The sequence below is a fragment of the Agelaius phoeniceus genome, chromosome 1, assembly GCF_051311805.1.
Source record: "Agelaius phoeniceus isolate bAgePho1 chromosome 1, bAgePho1.hap1, whole genome shotgun sequence".
NCBI classification, from domain to species: domain Eukaryota; kingdom Metazoa; phylum Chordata; class Aves; order Passeriformes; family Icteridae; genus Agelaius; species Agelaius phoeniceus.
The window spans coordinates 28,186,994-28,212,990 of record NC_135265.1 but is presented as its reverse complement, the minus strand read 5'-3'; the positions used below and the strand labels follow the sequence as shown (position 1 = coordinate 28,212,990).

Genomic DNA, 25,997 nt, shown 5'->3' with positions numbered 1-25,997 from the left:
TGAAAATGTATTCACAGGTTTATTTTGAGTTTATTTTCATGCTTTTATTTTTCTCACAAGTTGTCTTTTTATTCTTCTATTTTATTTTGGAGGGTTGGAGGGGGAACGAGTGTCTGTAAGCTGATTTCTCTTGATAATCCATTTCTGTTAGAACATACCTGAGAAGAAAACAAACAACTTATTTGAGTAATGATGACCCAACAATGTAGTCAAGATTTATAAAATGAGATGGATCTTGCAAGAGTGATGCTCAGGAAATGATCCTGTCTCCTTCCTGGAGTCCACATGACTGTGATAAAGAGGGGTTTAAGGCAAAGCCTCCGGATCCTGAGGAGGCTCAAAACATTGAAACTTGTAAAATTTTATCTCTAGTCCTTTTTTATTGAGTTCTACCCAATTATCTAAAGTGCATTGTTCTGCTGAGTGTCTGTGGTATGTTTTACCAAGAAGACAAACAGAACTGTTCACTCAGGAGTAGAGAGATAAAAAGTGCTTCACTTCACATTTTAGAGTTAAATTGTTATTTTCATGGGCATTTCAGGCTTTAAACTAAGGAAACGTCGCATCACCAATGAGCCTACAGGAGGAACAGGAAACTGTCCTCACCTTTTGGAAGCCATCCCATGTGAAGAGCCCTCTTGCTATGACTGGAGAATCACAGGGCTGGAGGAATGCATTCCTGACAATGAAAAGCCGTGTGGCCCTGGCACACAGGTTCCTGTTGTCGTCTGCGTCAACAGCGATGGTAAGATGGATGCTTTTCCCTACAGCCCACGCCAGCTAGAGGGAAGATACTAAAATGTGGTCCAAAAGGGTATCAGTTGTTGTTCTCAGCTTTCTTGATCCTTAAAACCAAGCTGTCTGGAATAGATATAAATGTCCATTAATACTGGAGAGGAAGGGTAAGACCTCTAGTTGCTCTAGGACCAAGCTCCTTCACCTACACTGTGTAGGGTTTCAAAGCTTCACAAAGTGACTTAGAGAAAATTAACTAGAAGACAGCTATTGTTTGCCAGTAGATCATATTCATGCCTGCAGTGGCTTGACTGAATTCCCTGATGTAATCCCACTAACAAAGCTGATCCTCTGAGCCTACAAACAAATAAAATGTGAGCAAAGTAAGATACATTGCAGTAAGTGGAGCTGGAAGAAAAATAATAATATGTTTATTAAAAAGGATGGTTTGATGAGCGTTACAGACTTGGGTTGACAGTCCAAGCTGTCTTGCTTCTTCAAAAGGTCAAAAAAAATACAACCATTATTCAATTATCTTCTGTGAGACAAAACAGATCTTGCATGACACAGTCATAAAAGCCAATTTTGAAAGCTGCTTACAGAATACTTTAATCTACTGAAGGTTCATCAATTACTGTTGAGAGAATAGTCTTTATTCATTAGCAATATTGTAGTCTAGAGCAGCAGATAAATTAAAATAATTGTATTGACTGCAGTGTAGTATGGTAAGCAGCTTCTCAGTTCCAACAGAGAATTAAGTAAGAGGATACCTCTGATGAGTGTTAACAGCTGCAAAAAATATTTTGAAATTAGATCAGTCAGAAGTAATAAGAACTGATTATAGAGATATTTAAATCTTGAGCTTTCATGCTGAAGACTTTAGGTTGTAATTGAGTTTTGGGGATTAAATTGAAATGCTTAGAGTTATAATGTAAGCTTTATTTTTCTGCATACACCTAAGAGAACTAGTAACCATCTTTACAGCTCAGAAAGAGATTAGCCTAGAATTACAATATTCAATCTACCATATTCTATGTCCTTAACTCAAAAAATTTCCCTTTGCAATTTGATAATTTCTTGGAAACAATACTGAAACAATTTGCAGGGGGTTTTGTATATATATTCAGATGAAAAATGGCCTTTTCCTTGAAAATCAAGGTGTTTCCTGAATAATTGTGAAGACGCTTTAAAATCTGTAAAACAAAAAGACTGTTGTTTGCTTTACTAGGTTATGGTTAGTTTGGCTTGCCTTTATTTTGAGGAATTGTGGAATTGTGTTTTCTCACACATCTAACATAATTTCTTTCTAAACTGTAATTTAGTAATTCATATTGACATAACTTATTGTATATTTGGAGCATGCAATTGATCCATTAAACTTTGAGATTTTTTTTATGTATATGATATTTTCTATTGAAACTTACAGGATTTGCTCTTGGCACTTCATGGGCTTTGGTTTTGGCCAAATTTGACTTTGAAGACTTGTGTTTATTACTCCCAGTATTGTTTTTTTGTCTCTCTGTCTTTCTGAATTATATGGCATTATATATTGCTGTAAATATATGGCCTTATACATTGCCTATATCAGTAATCTGCCTCAGAAATAGTGAGAAGTCAGGACTTGGCCTGTCAGTCTTTAAGATTGAAGAGCTGTGTGCTTACCTTCAAAGAAAGGAGAAAACAAATTGCAATTATGTCTTGTTTTGTAAAGATCTGATCTTCCAGCTGTCCAGTCACAAAAATACATGTTCAATTACATTTGAGAGAATGCAAAAGCAATGGAGAGTAATGTAATGAATTGCCCCAGGTCTTTTGAAATTCCTTCTTTGAAATTCCTTCCTTTAGTAAACAATCTTCTGTGTACTTCACCAGTAATACCAAGTGTCTTCTGCTTCACTCTCTCCTGAGAGGGATTAGTATGATGCAGTAGAAGCAAAGACCCACCAACCTCAGCAATCTCCCCCCAAAAACTCTGCTCAAGCATCTTATTACTTTGCCTCCCACAGCACCAACCCTCTGGAAATCCTGTAGACAACTCTAAAATACTTTCTAAACACCACCACCTCTTCCCAGATAATTCCCATCTAGTATTTTGGCCTCCTACCCTGGCAATCAAGAAAATCTCTATGCTGTCCTTCAACCAAAGTTGTAGGCATCTAGATTCTGCTCTGCAAAACACAAGTGAGCTACACTTTACAGTCAGGCAAGTTTTTCTTCAGCCCCACAGCTTCACTCTAGTTCCAGTAAAATAAAGTTTGGAGGATGCCAGTCTTCACTGTCGAAACATCATGGTTTAAATTATTCATTGTAAGGAATTTGTGATATTCGGTGTTCTTTGAGCACATCTTGGGGAAGACTGCACTGACTGTCAGTTAAATACTGTACCTTTATTAACAGGGTACATAATTTGTATAATAATCATGTGTTCCTACATTTTTGATCTTAGTAGCACACAGGGAATTTAATTTCTGTTTTACAGGTAAAATGGACCATGAGAGAAAACAGTATTGAAAGCATTAACTGTTGCAAAAGATTGCTGTTCCTCAAACTAAACTTTGCTTGACAATGTTATCTTCCATCTCTTTAAGTATTCTTCTTCTTATTATTATTAGGTATTAAGCCAACCTTAAATCTTTAAGTGCTTGGATAGAAAAGGTTGAAATGAAGGAACTTAAATGTATCCAAAAAAAAGAGCATATTGTGCCCTTGCCTTCTGCTTTATAAAATGAAAAAGGCTGGTATTTCAGACTAAACACTGTACCCTAGATGGATAAAGCTCTATGGCTTTAATGTAAAATAAACCCAACACTGATTTGTAGCTTCTCTTTCTGTGCACCATTGCATCATATCACATCATATATATCTTAAGCATGATTAATTGGGATAATATGTCTTGACCTGGATGTTTGGCTTCTGAGATAGAATCAAGCAGCAATGTTTGTGAAGTTGTTTCATGTAATAGGAATTAGCTTTTCTCTTCATTTTGGTGTTTAGATAAGAGTCATTACAGCCTTTGAGACAACAGCAAACAATAAGTTATCCTCCTATCTCATTGCTGGAGGCCTGTGATTGTCACTCTTTCCACAGTGGATGGCAGTAATCAGAATTTTCATTCATGCTGAAAAAACATGACATTCCCCAGGTTGTCATTGCAGAGGCTATAATTAACTTTGATGTATTTTATTATATAAATGGAACTTCAGTCTTCTACTGTGGAAAGAACATTTTCTGAATAAATATTCTTAGTAAATCTTCCAGGAAATTTTAAAAGGAGTTTTTTAGGTGAAAAAAACACCTTTTTGTTGTGGAAGCTCCCAGACACGACATAAAGTGATCAGAATTCCTTCATTGTATGCATAATTTTAATAATTAGATATAGGTTGCTCATGTTCTATTCTACAGATTGGTAAGGATAGAATGCCTTTTAAAAAATAAATTGATATTAATATTTTTGTTGCATATGTAACATATGCAAGGCATACACACACATTCATGCGCACTCACACCTATGTACATACTATTATACATATATATTATTAAGTGTATTAACACAGTTCACATACAGAAGAGTAATTTTAGAACAGATGAATTTGTTCCATTTCTCTGTAGCTATGACAGTCTGTGAAGAATACAGTTTCAAAAATATCTCTGCATTATTTAAAGTCCACGGTGGGAAAGCTGGCTGCTTTCCACTTTGCTAACAGACATATTTGTGCTACTCATATGTAATAAGGAAATATAATTTCTGACATAAAAATCTGCAATATTAACTACTGATTAAATGCTTTAAAATGCTTGTTCACTTTTTTTTTTTTCATTTTTCCTTTGGGCTAAAGGCTGTAGCTCAGGTACTGGCATTGGCTGGAGTGTCTTTCTGATACTCACACAGTCACATGGAATGACTTGCTCATTTTCTAAGAATTTGTAGATAATAATTTGGTTTACAGCCTTTATAGCACGTTGGGCTTTGTACTGCTTCATGTGTTACTCCGGACAAAATGGATCTCGCTTTTGAAGCACAGATTACTTCCAGATCTTGTTGGAGTTCACTAATTGTTGGTTACAGTAGCTCTACAGGGGACAGACAGGAGTGGACTCATTGCCATCTTCTGCCTCACAGCTGAGAGTCACTTGCCTTGGAAGAGGGAGCCATGGCAACATCAAGGCTCTTTGTGTATATGCAAATTCCTACAACTCTATGAAGCAGCAGAATTGCTGCTGCAGTTGTGTAGGCAGAGGTGCATGCTGATGTAGCTGGTGCCTGTATGGAGGTAGGTGACACAGGTTGGGTTTTTCTGAGACTGACACCACTGACATCAGTATTTTCTGATGCAAATGTGAGGATTTTACCAGTTCTCCAATACTGGAGGCAAAGCAGTAGTGCTGGTATCAATTAAAAGATATAGAAGGTAGATTGGTCTGTTTGATTTAGAGACATAACAAACCAAATAGTTTAGATACTTTGTCAAGAGCTGAAAACACTATACTGACCAAAATGGAACAGAGGACATTTCTAGGATACCTGTCCTTTATCTGTGTTTATTCTCAGCTAGTGAGACTAACAAAAGACACCATACTTCAGCAATAAAACATCCTATATTTTATTTGCCTTACTGTTTTTCTCAAGAGTTAGAGAAACTGAAATACCTCTTCTCTTATTTTTGTTAAATTTTACTTTAAAGTAAATCTTACAAATTTTTTTCATCTAATTTAAATTTTCTTCTATAGTTTCTCGATCAATATCTCAATTTCCTTCCTTAATTTTTTGCTTGTGGCTTTATATCACCTTACCAGAAGCAGGTAATGAAATATGTCGAATAAATTTCAGGAAAAGCTGAAGCCTCGCTGGTGCAACAATTTTTATTTGAATTATTTTAGCTGGTTTCAGAATTGGGTCTTTCTGTATATTTATGGTTTGAATCAAATGCTGAGTAGTCTTCTGGTTGTCATTTATTTTCATGATGGGAAACAATAAGAGATTCAATGGACCTGAGCACAGGTATTTTGTAGGTGTGCCCACATGTAAAGAATCTATTTTTCTGACATTTCTATTGTGCAGCTTTATGCATTTGATGAAGAAACCATCAGACTGGTTGGATTTTAATATGATTATTTAGAAAAGAAAATAGCACTTTGTGTCACTTTATGACTTAGTTCTTTATAAAGAATGAAGAGCCAGATTCAAGTTCAAATTACATTGAATTATTCAGTTATGCCTGTAAGAAAACCCAGATCAAAATCTGGTCAATGCTCAGCAGTCAATTAGCAGAAAAATACAGTAGCTAATGACAGTTCCTTTGAGCTCATAGTGCCTTATGCTTACAGGAACTTGGTTATGTGGGCATTAGTCATCATTTCCCAATATTTGTTTCCTAGCTAATATCATAATAGCATTGTTTTAAACTGTTCTTTGCTGCTGACAGCTTTTTGGATGTCCATCTGAGGCATTTAAATCAAATCTAAAATGTATACTTTGTTCCTCACTGTAAGTACATAGGCTATGAAACTTATACCAAAGCTTTTCCTTCCTTTCCTTTAATTTTGCTGCTAACATAAGGAACTACTGAATATGTTTCTTGGATGCTTGGTATATTTACAAATTTCTTAGTGAAATAAAAAAATTCAGTAAAATAAATTGAATTTAGAGGACTTTAAAACTGACACTCTCAGGCCATTGTGTTTCACACCATTGGATTTTTAAGGCATTTATTTTTAAAAAGATTTTTTTTATATAATATAAAGGAATATAAGGAAAAACAAGAGTACAGAATACTGCTTAAACTATCTCTAAGTCTTGGAATAGTTTGATAATTGATAAGTCTTCTGTCAATAAAAAGTCACATTTAATTGATGACACCAATTCCTTTTTATCTCTCATCTTGATATTAGGAAAGTGACATGTCACTACTGAGTTTCATAAAAGAATGGATGCTTTTAGTATTTATGTAACATGCAGTAATTTAATTATATGGAAAGAATAAAATACTTAACTTTTTTGTCCCTGTCTTTAATAGTTTGCCTGTAGTTTGATGTGATGATTTCACATTTAAAGGGATAAATAAAACAAAACCAGTGTTCCATCTGCATAGTCAAATAAACATTAGCACTTAGTGCATCAGGCCCTTGTTTCCAATTTATCATATGTGTTTGAAGATGGAGTTGCACATGGTATGGACAATGTCTAATGAGACATTAATGTCTACAAATAATATAATTAAGGTAAAAACAGGTCGGCCAACCTAATTACCAAAATCTTTGTCTAGTGTAATAGATCATAATGTGGCTGTCTGGTCAGACAAGTTTGATGTATTTTGACCAGTTTACTTCTAAAATATAATGCTGCATTATTGTAAAAATTTTGGACTTCTAAGAGTAGAGGCTGCTGGAATGGAAAGTGCTAATATTTTTTAAATGGATCCAAGGGAGTGCAATGTTTTATATAATCCATATTATTAGTATCTTTATTTTGTTTTTGATGGCACAACCAATAGGATACTGCAAGAACTGCATGCGACTAAATTAGAGGGGAGGGATTTTGATGCATGCATTTTGATTTGTGTCATATTCAGCAATGCAGGAACCCAATTCTGATTAGGCTCCAAGGTTCATCGTGGTGAGAATGCAGAGAGGGATAATTGTAGATATACTTCATAACAATTGGAATTGCTTTAGGAAGGTCAATTTAATGTGTTACAGTTTTTCCATTTATTACTTCAAATTAGGCTATTATGAGGCAAGAAAGAAAAGGGAGGTTAAGGAGTTATGGATGGATTATGGAACAGGATTTCTAGAACTGTATTGAACTCCTTCGGTTTTGGGTTTGTGTGTCAACTTGTTAACTCCCTAGAACACACCCAGAAAATATTTGAAATATTTTTACAAAACTTACTTAGAAGAGGCAATTTTGCATCTAATTCTGTTATATATAAAAATAATGCTATATAGCTATACATTAAGTACCACTTTCTCAGAAGATTATATGACACAGCACTAGTCATTTTTATCTTTATGATAAAATGTTCTAAGACAGTATATTCTTACTAGGTTTGATGGGAGTCAGTTTTCCATCTGAGAAAATGTTGCACAAGCCTATTTATATTTTACAACAACCTGCATACTTATGGTCCATTTTCTAGATAAATGTTACCAAATTTCAAAGCTGTGAAGCCACTGTGTTGATAAATGGTGAGGCTGAAGACCTCATCATGAGCTACTCATGTTGAGACAGAATAAATGGGAATTTTACTCTCAGTACTTCAAGCCTAGAGCAGCTCATTGTCTGACCTTTCTCATAGATCATAGTTTGTGTTGAGCACCAGTTAAGGAAAAAATCACCCTTATCTGCCAAAAAATACTTGATTTCACAAGACAACTGCTCCAGTGGCCACTTAGACCCTTAGGATGATACGTGTCATTTTGCAATTCTTGCAACTCTTGTGCACAGCACAAGCAGAAGCTTCACTGGATACTTCAGAAACTTTGAACTAAAACATGTGGAGACACAATGATTACTCAAAATCAAGATCAACAGTTGGTACCAGTCTCTCCAGCATTCCCAATGATCTCTTTCAGATGTTGGAGTGCAGGTAGTTTGTGACTACATAGCCACAACCCTAGCAGATGGAAATACAGATTTATACCTGGGACTTGGTGAAAAAAGGCAAGACAAGAGAAAGAACTGCAATGTTCTGGCCAAAAAATTGGGTTGAAAGCTGGGGAAAGATAGGATTTGACTCTGGTTTCCTCCAGGGCAATTTCCTGAGACCAAGTAAAGAACTCAAAGTTATAAAATGTCTCTATATGACAAGCATTAGGAATGAATTTGGTGAGGTATTTAATCTGCTAAGGGTCAGCCCATGGGAGGATTTGACAAGCAGCTGGAAAGAATTTGGAGGTATGGGTGAAAAGTACAGTGAGGTGACAGACTAGGAATAGTGTCTGGAGAAAATAAGGCTGGATAAGAAGCCAGAGAATGGGGAAGAAAAGAAAATTCATAACTTCTTGGGCTGGAATGCAATGAATTTTAGTCTGTTTCTACTTTTGTCTCATGAGAACAGACACAGCAGCAGTTTCAAGCATCAGTGCAACACCCATGGCAGAAATACTATTTCTCATTTGACTTCTATTTTAAACTAGAAAACTGAAAAGAAATAGTACATCAAAATTTCATATTTTAATTTTCAAAATAAAGCTTTCAAACATTAGGAAATTAAGTTTGTCCAGTCCTTGTGTGAATACATCAGAAAGAAGAATTTAATTGTGCCAACATGACATTTTCTCCACAGAATCTGCCACTTATTTGTGAGACAGATATATCTCCTTTGGTGATTAAGTGGGCATTTTGTAGTAATGAATGCAATACCTGTGAAACAACTAACCTTAGTTGTCCTATTCTTCAGGGTTTAATTTTGCTCTGCTTTTGTTCAGCATCAGCAAAATACAAATAATGCTGACCTGCCACATCTTCAGTGTTCTGAAAATAATGCTGTGCTGCTGGGCGTCTGATAGTCATGACAGAAAGATCTTAGGAAAAATGCCAGTTCTGTTTTAATAACACTTTTAATTAGTGTGTGGTAAATAAAACATTGGATCGTGACTTGAACAAAGAGAATAAAACTAAAAATACCAAATAGCTCCCCATTAAGGGGTTTCCAGTCTGTGAACTGAAGGAGGAAGGGACCCAGTGGAAAAACAATAAGCATGTGATTATACAGTTAAAAAAACTGCCTTATACACAGGCACCTTTCATTTTGGCATTTACTCTTTGGTTTCTTGATATAGTTTTGGGGGATTAACTTGTGGATTAAGTATGTAAATCTTGCCCTAGGAATTATCAGATGTTTGTTTCTAATTTTATTTAGACATCCTTTATTGGTACTGATACTATTTTATGAATAGTAAATTGCTGCATTAGTGTTTTCCAGAGAAAAGATATTAAGCAGAAAATACATTAAATTTGTTGTTCTGGATGCCTCAGAATTGAGGTTTTTATTTAAAGAGGGGAAGAAGAAATATATGAACTAGAAGCATCTTATATATTGTGGGAAGCTTCCAGAAAACCAGCAGTGAAGGAGAACCTTATTTTCAGGGTACAATTTATTTCTGTGAGTAGGTGTCAACCTACAATGAAATCTCTCAGGCTTCTGTGAGTTTAGGACATTATCTTGCATAACTTATTAACAGAGTAAAGAAGTTGTAATGTCCCTAAACTTGCAGAGGTATTCCTGGAGGTTTTTTTTTTGTTTATTTGTGACAATGCTATTATATGTCCTTCCACAGAGTAGGTTTATAAGATGTAGTGGAATTTACTTCTGGTTGTTTTCCTGACAGCTCCTTCTCTGAATCCATACACTTAGAGGTTAGGAGAACGAAAAAAGTCAAAAGGATGGGTTAGTTTTAGTCTTCTTGGGAGAAAAACTATGAAAATGTTTCCAAAAGAGGAGATTAATTCACAGTCTGAGCTCCCTAAAGGCATGCTGTGCCTTCCCCTCATAATGATGAGATATTCATTGCAAGATGGATAAAAAGGTGTTCTCCAAAGACTGCATTTTATCTGCCAGTAGTAGGACACAGACAAAAGCATCCATGAAATTAATTTAAAAACCATTTCTCAGAAATGTGTAAACATGACAGTGGCAGTGATCTCTCTTACACCTCTTGGGTCCTATGTTTTAACTGTGATTGAATTGAGCTGTCAGATTATATAGAGGGTGACAACTCTTTACTAGCTGCAGCTGGATGAATAATGCAAAGAAAATGTTTGCAATCATCTTTAGCCATATAAAATAATTTTTCTTATTCTCTTAAACCCCTTTTTGAGTTACATGTGTCTTTGTGTGGCAGGAGGTATGACAATGTATATGAAGGCACAGTTGTAAACTTGCTGCAAATTCACAGTATAGTAGTGAAATACTAGATAATTGACCACCTGAAAAATTCACTTAATATTCTGTCAGGTGCAGGCCATTAATCATTCTTTTCATCTGAGGTAAGATTTTGCATTATAGAGAAGAATAATATTACTCTGTTCATGGTCAAATTCTAGGAAAATACTGCACTGCTGAAGTATTTATGAACCCATTTATGAAGCAAATTTTTGTAGTTTTTTTAGCTTAAATTTATAAATTTATTAACCAAAGATAATGTTTATGCTGAAAATGAGAGGCTTGAAGTTAGTGAAAGTCTTGTTTCTTGAAAAACCAGGCCATTTAAGGTAGCTGCTGAAAATATGCAGATTAGTACCTCAGTGTAGGAAATCATTGAAATGATTGTGGTGAGCACTGTCATTCTACTGACATTAGTGGAACTGTCACATTGTTTTCATGCTACTGCTTCTCTTGCCTATTATTTCCTTTTTATGCTTCTATTCCTAACTCATATCCCTAAATGTTAGTCTAGTTCAGATCAGCACATCAGAAATATCTTTTCTAATCAAACTGGTTTGAAGTCATTGACATTCCAGTGCCCTTCCCAAGCTTGTTCTCCAGGTTATTTTGACATTATTGGATGGGAGGGTGAAATATGTAAAATAGCACTTACAATAAAATACCTGTGAAAAGGCTTTTACCTGTGAAATACCTTTTAAAAGGCTACAACAGTCTATGTGTCCATATATGATGAAGTTAAAAATCTGCTGAGAATACTCAGCAGTGAAAAAGTAGTACAATAATTTTCAGTGCTTAATAAAACATGGGGGTTTTAAATAATCAAAAAGACACATTGCAATAAATGCATGTTGCATTTTCAAATCCATGTATTTTAAATCCTACTGTTACCAGTATTCAAATAACACCATCACTATTTCTAAAGCCTGTGAAAAGACTTTTCTTGACTTTTAAACACAGTAGAGCTTCTTTAACATTTTAAATACAAATGGAGGAAGTATTTTTAATCTTTTTTCTGGAAGTCATACTTGAATATAATTTTTTCACTATATGAATTGTGGCTTGATTGGGAAAAGTTTATGAGAATAAACTGATCTTGGAACTAGCTAGCTAGTCTTGGAACTAGCTGTGTCTTTTTAAGGTGACTTGGTGCTTTTGACAAGTGTTTTTAGAAATACAGCGTTAATTTTCAAGTGATCTCATCCTCAAGGTTCTCACTGTCCTCTTTTTTCCTTTTAGCTCTGTCAGCACTTTTCCTCTCCTTTCTCCATCCTGCTAAAATGGCCTATTGGTTTGACATATTGATCCCAGTTGGTCCCATGACTAATATTGATTTTATTCTCAATGGGACCGTAGCCTGTCATCAAACTTATTTTTTCTTTCATATCAAGATGACATTTGATTGGCTTATTTGACACTAGAAGGCAACTCTGCTTGGTTATGATCAATACACTTGTATTCTCTGTTCCTTATCATTCTCAGTAAGACTACATTAGCAAATGAACCATGAAAATGTTTCAACTACCTGTCAAGCAGTAGGAAAATTTTACTCCTGTTGTTAGGCGGTGTTTGGGTACTCTGCTGGAGTCTTTATTAGAATTATTGAACTTCTATCCCTGTGGTACAAGTCTACTATAGCATCAAGTTAAAAGACTAGGAGATTTTCAGCTAAAGACATATCATGTTTCAGTTCTTGTTTACTTTGGTTATGTGCATGAAGGCACTTTCCAAAGTTGATCCAAATTCACTGCAAAAATAATTACTTAAACTATATTAAATGTGTCTGTAAATCCTCTTATTTGAAGTTAAAGTGTTCCAAATTTTATTTGTCAAGAATTTTCTCTTTCTGAGTAAGATAGCCATACAAAATGTTAATACAGTTTAACTAATCTCCTTCAAAGTCCCAGTTTAATTAGTTTGAATTAATTCTTCAGTATCCCTGTTTAGGTCAGGCTTTTTCACAGATACTGACTTTAGTAGTTCATTTACAGCCTATTTCATGCTGTTGAATATTCAGTGCTATCAGAAGTAGTGAAGAATCAAAGAAGTATCATCTGTAAGAAGAGTTTTCCATTAATCTTTGATGCATATAATACAAAATATGCACTGAGTACCTTACAGGGTTGTGTCAGAGATAAAAAGGCTGTGTTACTTTTTAAACCATAGTTAGGTGTTATGTGTGCCTTTGTGTGCATAGTGAAGGAACTTGCCTCTTCTGTCTATCTATTGGGTTTTTTTTCAATTTTTTTTTAACTGAGACCCTCGCTGGTAGCCAAGTGATTGCTGTATGCCTGGGGGAGCTGATACTGTGGCTGCCATCACCCCCACCACTTAGAAATAGAGAGAGAATTGGAAACATCTTTTTCGATACTTTCTGAGCAAACTCAGGTTTTCAACCTGAATAAATCTAGCAAAATATAGTGAAAATTTAGAAAGGGCATAAAGGAATATGAGGTGGAGTTTCAAAGTGACTACCACAAATCTTAAGATGGCAAAAAGAGAACAGTTATTTTTCACTTTTCTCACTCTCATTGAGTAAAGAAGTCAAGCCCAAATAAGTTTCCCCTTTCATGGAAAAAAGTGCATAGTGTTCCGTTGGTTTTGATTTTGGTTTCTTGGGGTTTTCTTCCTCAGTTTTCTGTATATTTCTATTTTAGCATAGTTATGGGATATTATTTTTTCATACTGCTGTTTGATCTGGCCAAATGTCACTGCATTTTAAATAAAAATATATTATTTGGGTAAAGAAGTGCTATTTCTTTCCCTGGTTTTATTTGTGTCTGGCAAATTTAGACTCTGTCTACATGACTGTAATCCTGATAGATGACTCTAATATAAATGAAGGTACATATGTTCTGTCATTACCAGACATGAAAATGGGATTACAGGAAACATTAATATTGTATCTGAAGGTGTTAGTTCGTTATGTTTAACCATTATTTTTAAGTTACTGCCAAGGAATATGCAAAGATGTTTTCCATCTGAAGCAATTATAGCAGGAAATATCCATCTTAAATATATGTTCTTAATTTTTGTGTCAGAGTTTTCCCTTTATCATTACCATTATTTCAAGGTATGGGGTGTTATTTTGGTTTTGGTTTTTCCTGTGACTGTTTTGTATATGGTGCAGGATGTATTAATGTATTATTTACCTGATGTATTAAGGAATACTGACCTGGATTTTTTTATCAGCGACTCACTTTTCTTGAAATTTGCGTGATTGAAAATTTGGATGAATTTAAGGACAGAGAGGAAACCTTGTAACCAGCACTGTCTTACCTCTGGAGCAGAATGGCTTTCACACTGCTCAGCTCTCCTATAAACCACTTGCAGAGTGTTACCTGCTTCTGCCTTTTGTCTACACAGTTGGTGATATGCTGTGTTGTGGGAAAGGTTAGCAAACACATGCTATCCTGTAAGCTGTAACTGAGCTCATTTACTGTTTGGTTACAGAGAAGGAGCTGAAGTGTTCAGGTACTATTTTTCAAATTATATTTCTGCATGAATGTGGGAGTTCCTGAAGCCAGTGTCATCCCACTCATCAGAATTATTTTTCCCATAAGGTGAATAAAGAAGAAATTTGCATATAGCCATTAACAAGAAGTTATTGCTTGTAAAATGTGGTGTTTCATCTCATTAAGGAATAGAAAATAATAAAAAGATCATTATTTTTTCCTTGAGCGTGTTAACATGCTGTTATCTTTGATTGTAAAAACACTGGATATGGTGGGTTTCTAAGCTCCAGCTATTTTAATTTTGTTTACTATTACTTCTTGTCATTGATAGTCATTTGTCATTGCAAATGTTTGCTTTAAAAAAGTCAAAATCATATTTTAAAATTTATTGTTTTATTTTAAAAGGTATATATATATCTTCCAGTATTTACATAGGCAAAGGACAGCAGCCAGTGGCCTTTTTATAAGTCTCTGGTTTATCTGTGCAGAAAGGGTAAAAATGTAAAGATGATAATACCTATGCTTGTACTCTCAATTTTCTTGTTTAAAAAAAAAAATAGAAACATACATGTTTATGAGATTCACAATGGGTTTTTTGAGTAAGTGGCAGAAGTATCATGTTTACCATTTTTCTTTCAGTGAGGAATGGAGTGCATGATACTACACTGAAAGCAAAACCACAGTAAATTTGCACACACAAACCATCAAATCAAAGAGTTTACAATCCTGCAATGTTTACATATCATTAAACAATTGGACCAACTTTCTGTCATTTTTGCATAATGAACAGATGTGAGTAACCAGTGTATTTGTCTTCATTGAAATCAGTGCTGTTTCTACTTAGGCTTCTTAGAAGAAAATTACTTCAAGAATATTAACCATCAACTAATTAAGATGTACTTAATTAAATGCAAATGCTACTTAGCAAGAGCGATTGAGAGAAAGGCATGTGATTAGGGAATTAGCAACTGATTTAACACTTGGAGCTACCAGCTAGGCACCTAAGCATTAGACAGGAATATAAAAGCTTCACTTGATAATAATAATAATACAAGGGAAAGATAAACAATCTTTTCACATTTAGTTAGTTGAAAAACTTAGGAGTCAACATAGTAGGATCTATTGAGGTCATAATCTGTAGTTTATGTTACAGTTTGATAATTAGAGAGGTTAAAAATTGTTCCAAATGTTGAAAATTTATCAATATTTTTTAACAGCTGATTCAAGAACTGTAATGGAAAATAATTGCTAAGGTAATAGACTTGTTGCTATTTTGAAAGACACTGCCATTTTACTGACATTAAAGGGATTTTTTTGAGCAGATATGAATAAATACCATCAACATGATATGAAGGATAGTGGGATTAGTAAAACTTTTAAAGTTTCCCATGGTCTATCAAAATATGTGCTATTTGCTAGTATTGAACTGACTGAAGGGCAAAACTTGTTCTGTCAGTCAGATACTGCTGCAAGTGCTGGTTTTTTTTCTTCCAAATACTCTTAAGATTGTTGAGCTAAACAAGATGGTAAATGATGAATTTCATGTAAATATCATCATTTCTTCTTTCTATTTGATTAGGTTTTCAGAAATTAACTTCTAAATTCTCCCTCCAGAAAAATCTGGGTCAGCTTTTTGAAGCTGTGTATACATTTAAATTAGAGACATGTGCTCTAAGACAGTGTTCCTCAGAGAATTCCTCCTGTATAAGGAAAAACAAACAACAAAACAGAATTGCCAGAAAAAAAAGAAAAAAAAATCAATCCTGGGTCCTTTTCTAAACATTTAAAAAGGAAAACATCACACTACTTGTGGATCTTCTAGGTTTGGAAGGAAAACACAATTTGCTGTCACCATTCATGCTAGGCAGGCATGATTTTTCCTGTTTTGGTGAAGTTTGGTGAGCAATTAATGATTTGAAAGAAACTCAGAATGATTAGAAATTAAAACAATAGTTTCAGTTTATCCTGGTGAATGATTACTGTCTGCTCATTTGCAGATATAGGGTGTCCTGGCATGTGAAGATGTATGAGGTTTTGATAAGTTAGATAGCTTTTCTGTAATGTGAAGAATTTCCATTTTGCATTAGACTCATCATCCAATGAGTTGACCAGGTTATTACTAAAGAAAATCTAGTATAGAATTTCACATTTGGATAAATTTGTACATTTTCCTACTTAATGATTTAAAATTTTTAAAAATTGTCTTTAAAGTCATTACAGTTAAACTCATTAACACTGCTTCTCTACTCTTACAGTGTAGTCATAACATTCCTGTAACTTTGGGACAGGTGGATTATGGACTGATGACTTTTTAGTAGAGAAGGATATGGTTTACTAACTGTGGCTGTGGTAAAAGTTAGTTCCAAGTGAAAACAAGACTGAGCGCAGAGAACAGATCTGGTTTTAGTAAGTTTTGAATATATATAGGCATATTTTGTTCTTGGGGGACAGAGTCCACACAGGATTTCTGGCTTCTCAGCCAGTCTGACAGATTTTGAGGTTGACAAGGGGGTCAGTGCAAGGACAGGTATAGGCCCTCATGTGAAAGGAATGCATATGGGAAACTGCACAGGAGTTCAAGATAAAGAACATTCTCAGCTATTTCAGCCTTTACAACTTATACTAGAGGCAGTTCAATACTTTCCTGTTGATTATTTTTCTGCACAGGAAAGGAAGGAAACAGTCAGTGGCAAACAACACAGCTCACAGATTTTTCTATTGTGTGAAGTAATACTGCATTTTTCTCCTGCAGCCTCCATGCTTAGAGGCATTACTGAAGGCAGTTTGATAATGACAAGGCCTCCTTCACCCACAATCACATTAAATGTTGAGCTCTGGGTTGCTTTTCCAAATATTGCAGCTGCCCAGCAGTTTTCCAATGGATGACACATCATGTACAAGATACTGATAACAGAGACTTTTTTCCTTCAAGTTGAAGATATAATACTAAATTTGAACACATTGAAACAAGCAATAAATAATATGAAGGCTGCAGTTCAGTTTTAGCATTTGGGCTCAGTTACTGTCATTACTTCTTTTATGAACTTTGAAATACAACTGTAAAATTTGCTTTACCAATGTGTGATATTCCTGTCCTTCACTGATTACACCGGCATGTTAAAAATAATGTTAGCTACTAAAGTTCAAAACAGTCTCTTGATTTAATTGCACTTATTTTTATTTTATTGTCAAAATTTACTTAGTTTGTATCAGGCTTTAGGTCACTCTTTCAGAAACAATAGCTGCTTTACTTGTTTAGAATTGAGACCAGGCTCACTGACTTATTACATAGGGCTCCAGCAGCAACTTTATTTAATGCTGATTTTTTTAAAGTTGTTCTCTATGCCTCATTGAATCTTGCAGTGATTTTACTGTTCATTTTAAGGCTTAAAAAACATTTTTCTCTCTGTTAAGCCCTTGCCTTCCCATTTACTACAGGTCAGAATTTGACAGCAATTTTTTACTGTGCACTGAAGCATGCACCATGTTAAAAGATGCACAATAAGCAAGAGGGTTTCTTTACCATGTCTCTCTAGTGATTCCAGCTCTAGGAATGCTTCCCATTGGAACTTAAAGCATTTTACAAGAAACTTAAATATCAGATACATTTTACAGATGAGCAGACAAAAACACAAAGGGCTGACATGATTCAACTGCATTAACCACACAACGTGGTCTGGCTCAACCTTTAGCATCCAGACTAAATTTTCACATACAATACTTGCTTTGTGAATGTAATAAAACAAGAATGGTGATATGAATACTGATATTTATTAATCAGTTTCTCCTGAGTGCTATTCACAAGCTACCTCTCTGATCTGTAAAAATTTGCCTATTCTGTAGTTTGGGATTTTTTTTTTTTGTTAGCGTGGTGTTTTTTGGTTGTTTTTGTTTGTTTGTCTTAAAACAACTAAATAGTTTTGTAGTTCAGTAGTGGTTCTCACATGGGCATATATATCAGTAAGTCTTTGAGCCAAGAAGTTGGCTGAAAGGAGGTCTTAATGTAGTGACTTGCTTTGCTGATTGTTCAGATGGATCCAGCATAATTATTTGTTAAAGAGATAGGTATTCAAAAGACTATCTCATCAGCACTCCTCACTGATGTAAATCTGTAAAAAAAAAATATCCCAGAAAAGTTTAAACAACTTTTGACATTTTACATTTTTGGAAAAAAAAACCTCTTTTGCCTCCTGCCATTTTTATGTGCTGTCATTTCCTTAAATGCTATTTAGAGATTTTAGTCCAAATTGTGTCTCTTGCCTAAGAGAGAAATATAATTCAACAACATAAGCATTGTTTGCAAATATGGAATATTGCTAGATTCTGATGCTGGATTTTAATGAACAAGTCAACTGATAAGTGGTGAAGATTTCTCTTGACAGAAATGTCATATTCTGTTTTCATGTCTGTGCTTTTTACTTTTTTGTCATTCTGTTTAGAGTATAAGTAACCCAGGGCACACGCCTTTCAGTAATTTTTTTTTGGAGTTCTGTCTTCAATACTTATGCAACATAAATTTATACCCATAATGTTAAAATAAAACATAGAATCATTGAATGGTTTGGGTTAGAAGGGACCTTAAAGGTCATCTATTTCCAACCACCTTCCACTAAAAGAGGTTGTTCACGGCTCCCTCTAACCTGGGATGGAGCATCCATCATGTCTACAGACAACTTATACAGTGCCTCTTCTCCTTTGCAGTAAAAAATGTTTTCTTTAATCTTCTCTCTTTTAGTTTAAAGCTTTTCCCCCTTGTCTATCATTACATCCGTTTTCAAAAATCCCTTTTTCATCTTTTTGTCAGCCTTTTTCAGGCACTAGAAGGCTGCTGTAATGTCTCATTGGATTCTCTTCTCCAGGCTGAACAATTTTCTCAGCCATTCCTCATGGGAGACATATTCCAGTCCTCTGCTCACCCTCATGGCCCTTCTCTGGATTTGCTTCAACACTCAATGGCAAACATTTTCAAATGGGACTTTTTCTAAGTAGTCTTTACACTGGCATTGTTCCCAACCTGTTCCCAGGTTGAGTGGTTCCTGGTGGTTGACTACACTACACCCTTTAAAGAGGAAGGCAAAAAAGGTCAAGTTGTTCATAAAATCATTAGTGAAATGTCAGAAACAATTTAGTATAAATAAAATATTTCCCTGAAGATAAGAAGTACCCATTATAAAACATTTCTTCCAACTACATTTCTATGGTATTGAATTCATCAGATAAGAATTGGACACATGACAAAAACGAAATACCAATATGTAAGATAGATATCTCTAGAATGTTTTCTCTGTAAAAGCAAAGAAAAAATAGGGCTTTTGATTTTGGAAGAGAGTGAAGGCTTGGTTTCATTTGAGATATAAACTCGGACTGAAACTAAGTCAAAAAGAATCTTCACTGTAGCACCAAATTAAGCTTGAGTTTAAATTAAAAAAAAATAAAGCCAATAAGTGATAAATAAGTTCAGTATAGTGTTGTTTGTTAATACTGTGACACACTATTGTAATAGTAGCATTTCTTGCAAAGTGTGCACGTGCCCTAGCAGTTTACCTTATTGAGTCTTATCCAGCAATGGAAAAATTTGAGAGTAGGTTTCACCTCTTTTCTAGCTTTTTCTTCCTGTCTGAAAAAGAACCTTAGTCGTCCTCTCTATCTCTTGTCCTTGAGCCCAAACAAATGCCCTTCTGATGAAGCAGAAAGGAATCCCTCCTGCACTGGTGTCAGCGTGTGATGACCTGCAATATAACAGAGGGAACAGTTGATGCAAAGACTGAGTCCAGTGAGGGAAGCAGAGCTTGGCATGGGAGAACCATGAAGCCTTTGGCAGGGCTCAAATTTGTATTTTAATATGGGAAAATATAGCTGTTGAGGCTGACTTGATCTCAAAGGTCTTTATAATTCAAATGACTATGACTACTTTACACTATTTTAAAAACATGAGCTGCAGGATTTTCCTGGGTTTTCAGAACCCGGGTAGATTGATGTTTGTACTTCTGTTGTGCCTAAATGTTCTGTATGACTAAAATATTTGGCACTGTTCAAAAGGATCTAATATTGAATGGATGGCCTTCATCTTTAACTCTTTCACAAAGAATTTGGTTAACACTTCTGGGTTTCATGATCTGATTTAGTACTAAAACACCTCCTGGTTTCAAGAACTCAGTTTAAGATTCTTATTTAAAAGACTGTAAACTTCGAATGACAAAAAATGTAGTTTATGTATTTCTGTTTTGATTAGTATTTGAATAAATTCATTATTATATGTCTATTGAGCAATAAAGTCTAATTTGAGACTCAGTAAAGCAGAGCTTTTACATTTCTGGCTTCATTTATAATGTGCTCAGGTCTTACTGAATTAGCTTTCCGAATCCATTGTGGTAGTTACTAACAGTAACTGATGCCTTTATGATTCAATTAGAGGGTATTTGATCAATATATCTAACAAATATTTTGTTGCATTGAAGACTTACATTCATTTGCAATTATTGATAAGACATTATTTTGTTGACACTGGCTATTAAAACAAAGGGGTTGACATGATGGGTCTTAGAAAGTGCATAATGAAGACAACTTGTGTTTTGTCCTGTCAGGATCATGTAAAATTCAAGAGTGCCTCAATAGATGAATCCTAACAGAAGGTTTTTTACCCGAGTACAACAAAGATCATATAGCACAAAAGGCATTGAGATGCTTTGAAGTGTTATCCTTTTTAGAAAATAATTTAAAAAAAAGTTTTATGTTTACAAATGAGCTGGCTCTTTCATGCCTTAATTGTATGTGGTTATCAAGGCCTCAGAAGTCCAGTGTGCTCTTAGATGCAACATTTTCAGTTCCTCATAGCAGGCATTATGTTCTGCTAACAAGGCTGGAATTCTAAAAACTGGACCTGAATCTTTCTCTCTTTCATTTTTTCCATCATTTGCTCCTACATGAAGATTTATCATGATACTTACTGATATCAGAATATGTGTTCATTCATTCTTTCCCCCTTAATAAATATTAACTTATTTGATCAAGAAATCATGTCACCTCACAAAACTATCCATATTGTGATTAAGGTGCTGTTTGCACAGATCTCAGACACAGTGGTCCCACGATTATCTGATTGAAAACAAATGCAACCCTGCTACTTAAATACTAGCTAATATTTCATTAAGCAATTCACACCAGCCTGGATCTTGTTATTATAATGAAATGTTTACCTACAGAATACAAATGCATAGATCTTGTTATACCTCCATGACACAAAGTGTGATGTGTTGCTGATTTGCTAACAAATGAAGATCTTTCTAACCAAGCAACACTCTGACTGTAATTTACTGCATGTTTTGATGGATAGCTGCAATTCAGAGGATTGATTGTGGATTATAAACTGGCAAAGTTAGGATGTTTTTCCCCCTTTTCCCACAAATCTGGATGAAAACTGGGTCATTTCTATACATGTATCTCTATGTACACAGTTTTCCATAGGGTTGTTATATACTCTGTTACATTTGGATTTTGTGTGGGAGCAAGTATGTATTACAAAGCAAAAACCTAAAGACCACTAGGCTGGCATTCCCTTAATGAGACTATCGAATCAACTTAGGTTTAAGTATGCTCTTCTAGAATCGAGGCAGAGGAGACAAGCAATAAAAAAATCTATTTACCTTGTTTATACACAAGGACAGAATCTAATTTATTTGTGCGCCCATCTGGACTAGATTGCTCATTTTAAGTTAATTTAGCAAATGATAGACTGCTACGGCCTTTTTTTTTTTTTTTCCCCCCAGGAGAAGAGGTTGACAGGCAGCTGTGCAGAGATGCCATCTACCCGATCCCGGTGGTGTGCGAAGCGCCGTGCCCCAAGGACTGCGTGCTCAGCGCGTGGTCTGCCTGGTCCTCCTGCTCGCACACCTGCTCCGGAAAAACCACAGAAGGGAAGCAGCTGCGCGCCCGCTCCGTCCTGGCCTACGCCGGGGAAGGTAAGGGCTCGCCCTCTCCTCTCGGATTGCCAATCCTCCACTGCCTCTGTAATGTCAAAGTAATTTCTTGATCAACAGAAACAAATTGTTAGGTGACATTTTAAATACAGCAAAATTGTTTGAATGGTTATCCTACATTTGCTCCTGGTACCTAAAGCTCTTTTAAATAGGATTTATTTTCTCATTTCAGTTACGATATTTTTTTAGTGTGCCTAATATTACTGTTTCTATTTCAGATATACGATTTCTTTTTTTCATTAACATTAAACAAGACAAACTTTTCATCCAATACAGATTAACAACGCTAATTTATGTCCAATTTGGGAAGATATAAGTATCCTGAATGCTGAAAAGATGAGAATTTTAATGCTTCAAATGTTGTCCAATTTGGAAAGATATAAGTATCCTGAATGCTGAAAAGATGAGAATTTTAATGCTTCAAATGTTGTCCAATTTGGAAGGATATAAGTATCCTGAATGCTGAAAAGATGAGGATTTTAATGGTTCAAATGTTAGCAAAAGGGTTTTGTAGTTTCTTTTCTCTAATTAGTAACTTATGTTATCCCACTAACATTGTTATTCATAGCAAAACTTTGGGTTTTGCCCTGCAAGTCTTCACTCTTGAATTGTTTCCATTTGTTCAAGTGATCCTTGTGCAGTGTCTGCAGCATATGCAAAGAGAAGACATAGCTAGAATATAAAGGAGAAGAGAAAAAAGGTTTTAGATACAGGTTCATGGATATTCTTTGATGATTTTCCATGGTTCCTACAGCTCTTTTTGTTTTTGTTTTAAGTACTTGGAGGGGTGGGTGGGTTTAGAGGAAATGTATTCTGTATATAACATGGTTCAAAAATGGCCATGTCAAGTGTGCCAATGCCTCATGCAACACCAGGAGCCAGGAGACATAGCCACCAAAGAGTTCTTGGAAGATGTTTACTCACATTTATTACTGACAGAAAAGTTAAATGCCTCAATATAAAAGGATTACATGCATGTGTTAGTCCTTCTTTTAAACTATTGACCATTTTATTACTTTATCTTAAGATCAAATTTAGCTGAGAAATGAAAACTGCAAGATAGGGAAGCAATGAAATGGAGTACACTTTGCTGTTTGCAGACACAGCTAACATTGCTATAAGTGTACTCTGTATCTGGCAGAATTTGGGTGATTGTAAAAAAAACATAGAGCACTTTCAGCCTTTTCTCTGAAAAGAATCTTTGCTAGAAAGGTAAGTGGCAATCAGAACTGTACTCTATTTTAGTAGGTTATGCAAATAATAAATTACTTAGATGGATCTAATGTAACAAAGTAGAAACACTTTTAAAATGATAAAAAAATCGGTTTGCAGTTTCCCTTTTTTTATACAGTGTGTCAGACTCATTTTGGGGGAAACACAAAGCCATATAATTCAAATAAACATATATTCATGTGCTTCTTGCTTGTCCATGTAGGTCAAGACAATAGATTTTCTATATACTTTTGTAAGTTTCCTGGAGATAGAAATTTAAATCCTGACAAGCATGCCATAGAAGTCAAAATCTAAATTACTGAAAAAATTATTCCACTTTCTTATGCTTAGTCTTAAAAGTTCCTGATTCGGACTTTCATACTTAACGCAACCTAGGTTAATTTACAAGGCTGCAGATGCAGCAAAGCTGTTCGGCATTATCTGGATTTTGGATATGTGAATTTTATTAATATTTGTTGTGCAGTGATCAGAATCTGCACAGTGATCACAAAGACTGACAGTTCTCAAACCACAGAGGCTGTAGTGAAGAAATCCCTAAAATAAGGCTGAGAAAGGTAACTGATTACCTGGGTGCTGTAGTGCTTCAGCTTTGCTCAAACCCTGCCTTCTTTCCCACTGTTTCAGATGAAGTTATTCTGTGCTCTTTTTAAGGATGCAAGCTGCTAGGTCTGCCCAGCTTACCCAGGAGTGCACTCACATCTCATCAGATCTCTTCAATATAGTGCTCCTTTGCACTCCATACAAACTCAGAGAATGAAAGTATATACATAAATGAAAGAACCTTCCAAGGTTTAGGGTATTTTTACAATTTTAGCTGGAAAGTACTTTTCACTTTTTCTTGTATTGTATTAAAACATTTATCAGTTTAACTTTTTTTTATGCTTCAGTGGAATGAGAGTTATTTTCATCTTTCTCCTCATACTCCTGTTATGCCTCGTGGTCATTTGTTACGTGACAAATAACTAAATGACTTTTCACCTCCAGAATCTCATGACTGAGATCAGCTGTGCTCCCAAAACATAAAATGCTGGGTGCTGGGAGGTCATTTCTTGTTCTAGGAGCACAGAATATATTCATGTGTTTGAATATCTGTATTCCACTGATATAAAAGGAAGCTTCACATTGAGCCTTTTTTGGAAAACATGCAGTTCTCAGTTCCATTGAGAACTTAGAAAAAATGCCCAGAACTGTAGATGGGAGCTCTGCAAGCATCATGTAAAACTAAAAATTCCAAGTCTCATAAATGTAAGACCAATAATTCCATCTACACTTTAAAGCTGAGTTCTGGAAAGAGCTATCAGTTCTGTTCAGGTGAACAGTCACACAAGTTTTCTTTTGGATTTCTGAACCTTTTCTTGAGCTGTTGGTATGAGAGACAAACCAGGCTAGGTAAGCTATTCCATAGTAATTTTTGTATCCTGTTGCCTTGAGTTTTTTACTCAAAACACAATAGGACAAATATATTGTGAATAAATATATAGTATTCCTATTATATATCAGGGCTGGATATTAATTAAAGAAAAAATAAGCAAGACTGCTGCAAATCCATGAATAAGGCTAAATTTGTATTCTAAAATGACATAAGGAATCCAGGTGTGAGTCCTTGATCACACACATCCTCCTGCTAGTCATTCAGTGCACAAGCCTAGAAAGATCAAAGCATTGCAGGCATTGCATACACAATGAATACTGCAATCCTCATTCATTTGGGTACTTAAAAATGAACAACCCCTGAAATTTTTGAGGCTCTATAGATACATGGGAAATAGGTTTTTTATCTGGCTCTCAGATGGCTTTTTATCAAGTATTGTCTGTGATTGTTCAGTTTCTCTCCTCTTTGAAATGAAAAATACTATATTCTACCACTTTTCTTGTTAATATTGGCATATAACTGTCTGTAATAGAGCTATGTCATTTCACACCTAAGAAAATTTTTTTCCTCTTAGTACCAATCTATCTCTGCTGCTGAACTGGTTTGAAGAAATCATCAAGTTTAGCTGACTGACCACCAGGAAACAACCACAGTCTAATCAATTTTTTATATGATTTAGAATAGGAATAATTCAGTAGTATTATAATAATTCCTCGGTGTGAAGAGTAGGTTCACAGAAAAACTATAAGCTCTATGTAAAATGCAACAAATACAAGCCATATGTAAATTACAACAGTGACAAAGTTTTCTAATGAGCTCTGGGATACCAACTGCCCCTCCAACACCACACTGATTTCTGCTTGGGCCAGGAGCTGACCTCAGTTGTACACCCTCTCATCATCATTTTCTCATTCCAAACAAGACCTTTCCATGTGCTCAAACCACGTGCTGCAGAGCCTCAAGCACAGTGTGGTCATGCACATCTGGGATGGGCTTATTTACTTGCATTCAGTGGAAAGAAAGGAGTCTCTTCACAAGATAAAGACTTACTGTGCTATGTGAGATGACTCCATGTGAAAATGAGTGTCACAATAACAATTCTTTGATATTTTTTTCTGAGATCATTGTCCTCAGCTCCAAGGTTTGAAAGGCAAAGTGATTTATAAATTTGCCTGTCTGTGAGACTGCCTATAGTGTTAGCTCATTTGTGTCACTGTCAAATATATCTTCATGGTACAGTAAGAAACTCAGAAAAGTCACTGTCTCAAAATAAAAAATGACAGCAAAGGACATAGCAATGTTGCCTGATACATCATACAGTTGTTCTGCATAAATCCAGTAA

General features: G+C 35.2%; 1 protein-coding gene across 1 annotated transcript in view; it reads left to right on the top strand.

Annotated features, from left to right (window-relative positions):
- THSD7A (thrombospondin type 1 domain containing 7A) overlaps window positions 1-25,997 on the top strand; it is a 254,195-nt gene that overhangs the window by 162,091 nt on the left and 66,107 nt on the right. The window contains exons 8-9 of the mRNA XM_077175422.1: window positions 542-745; window positions 21,841-22,032. Of these exons, the coding sequence (XP_077031537.1) occupies window positions 542-745; window positions 21,841-22,032 (396 nt within the window). The remainder of the gene's footprint in view (window positions 1-541; window positions 746-21,840; window positions 22,033-25,997) is intronic.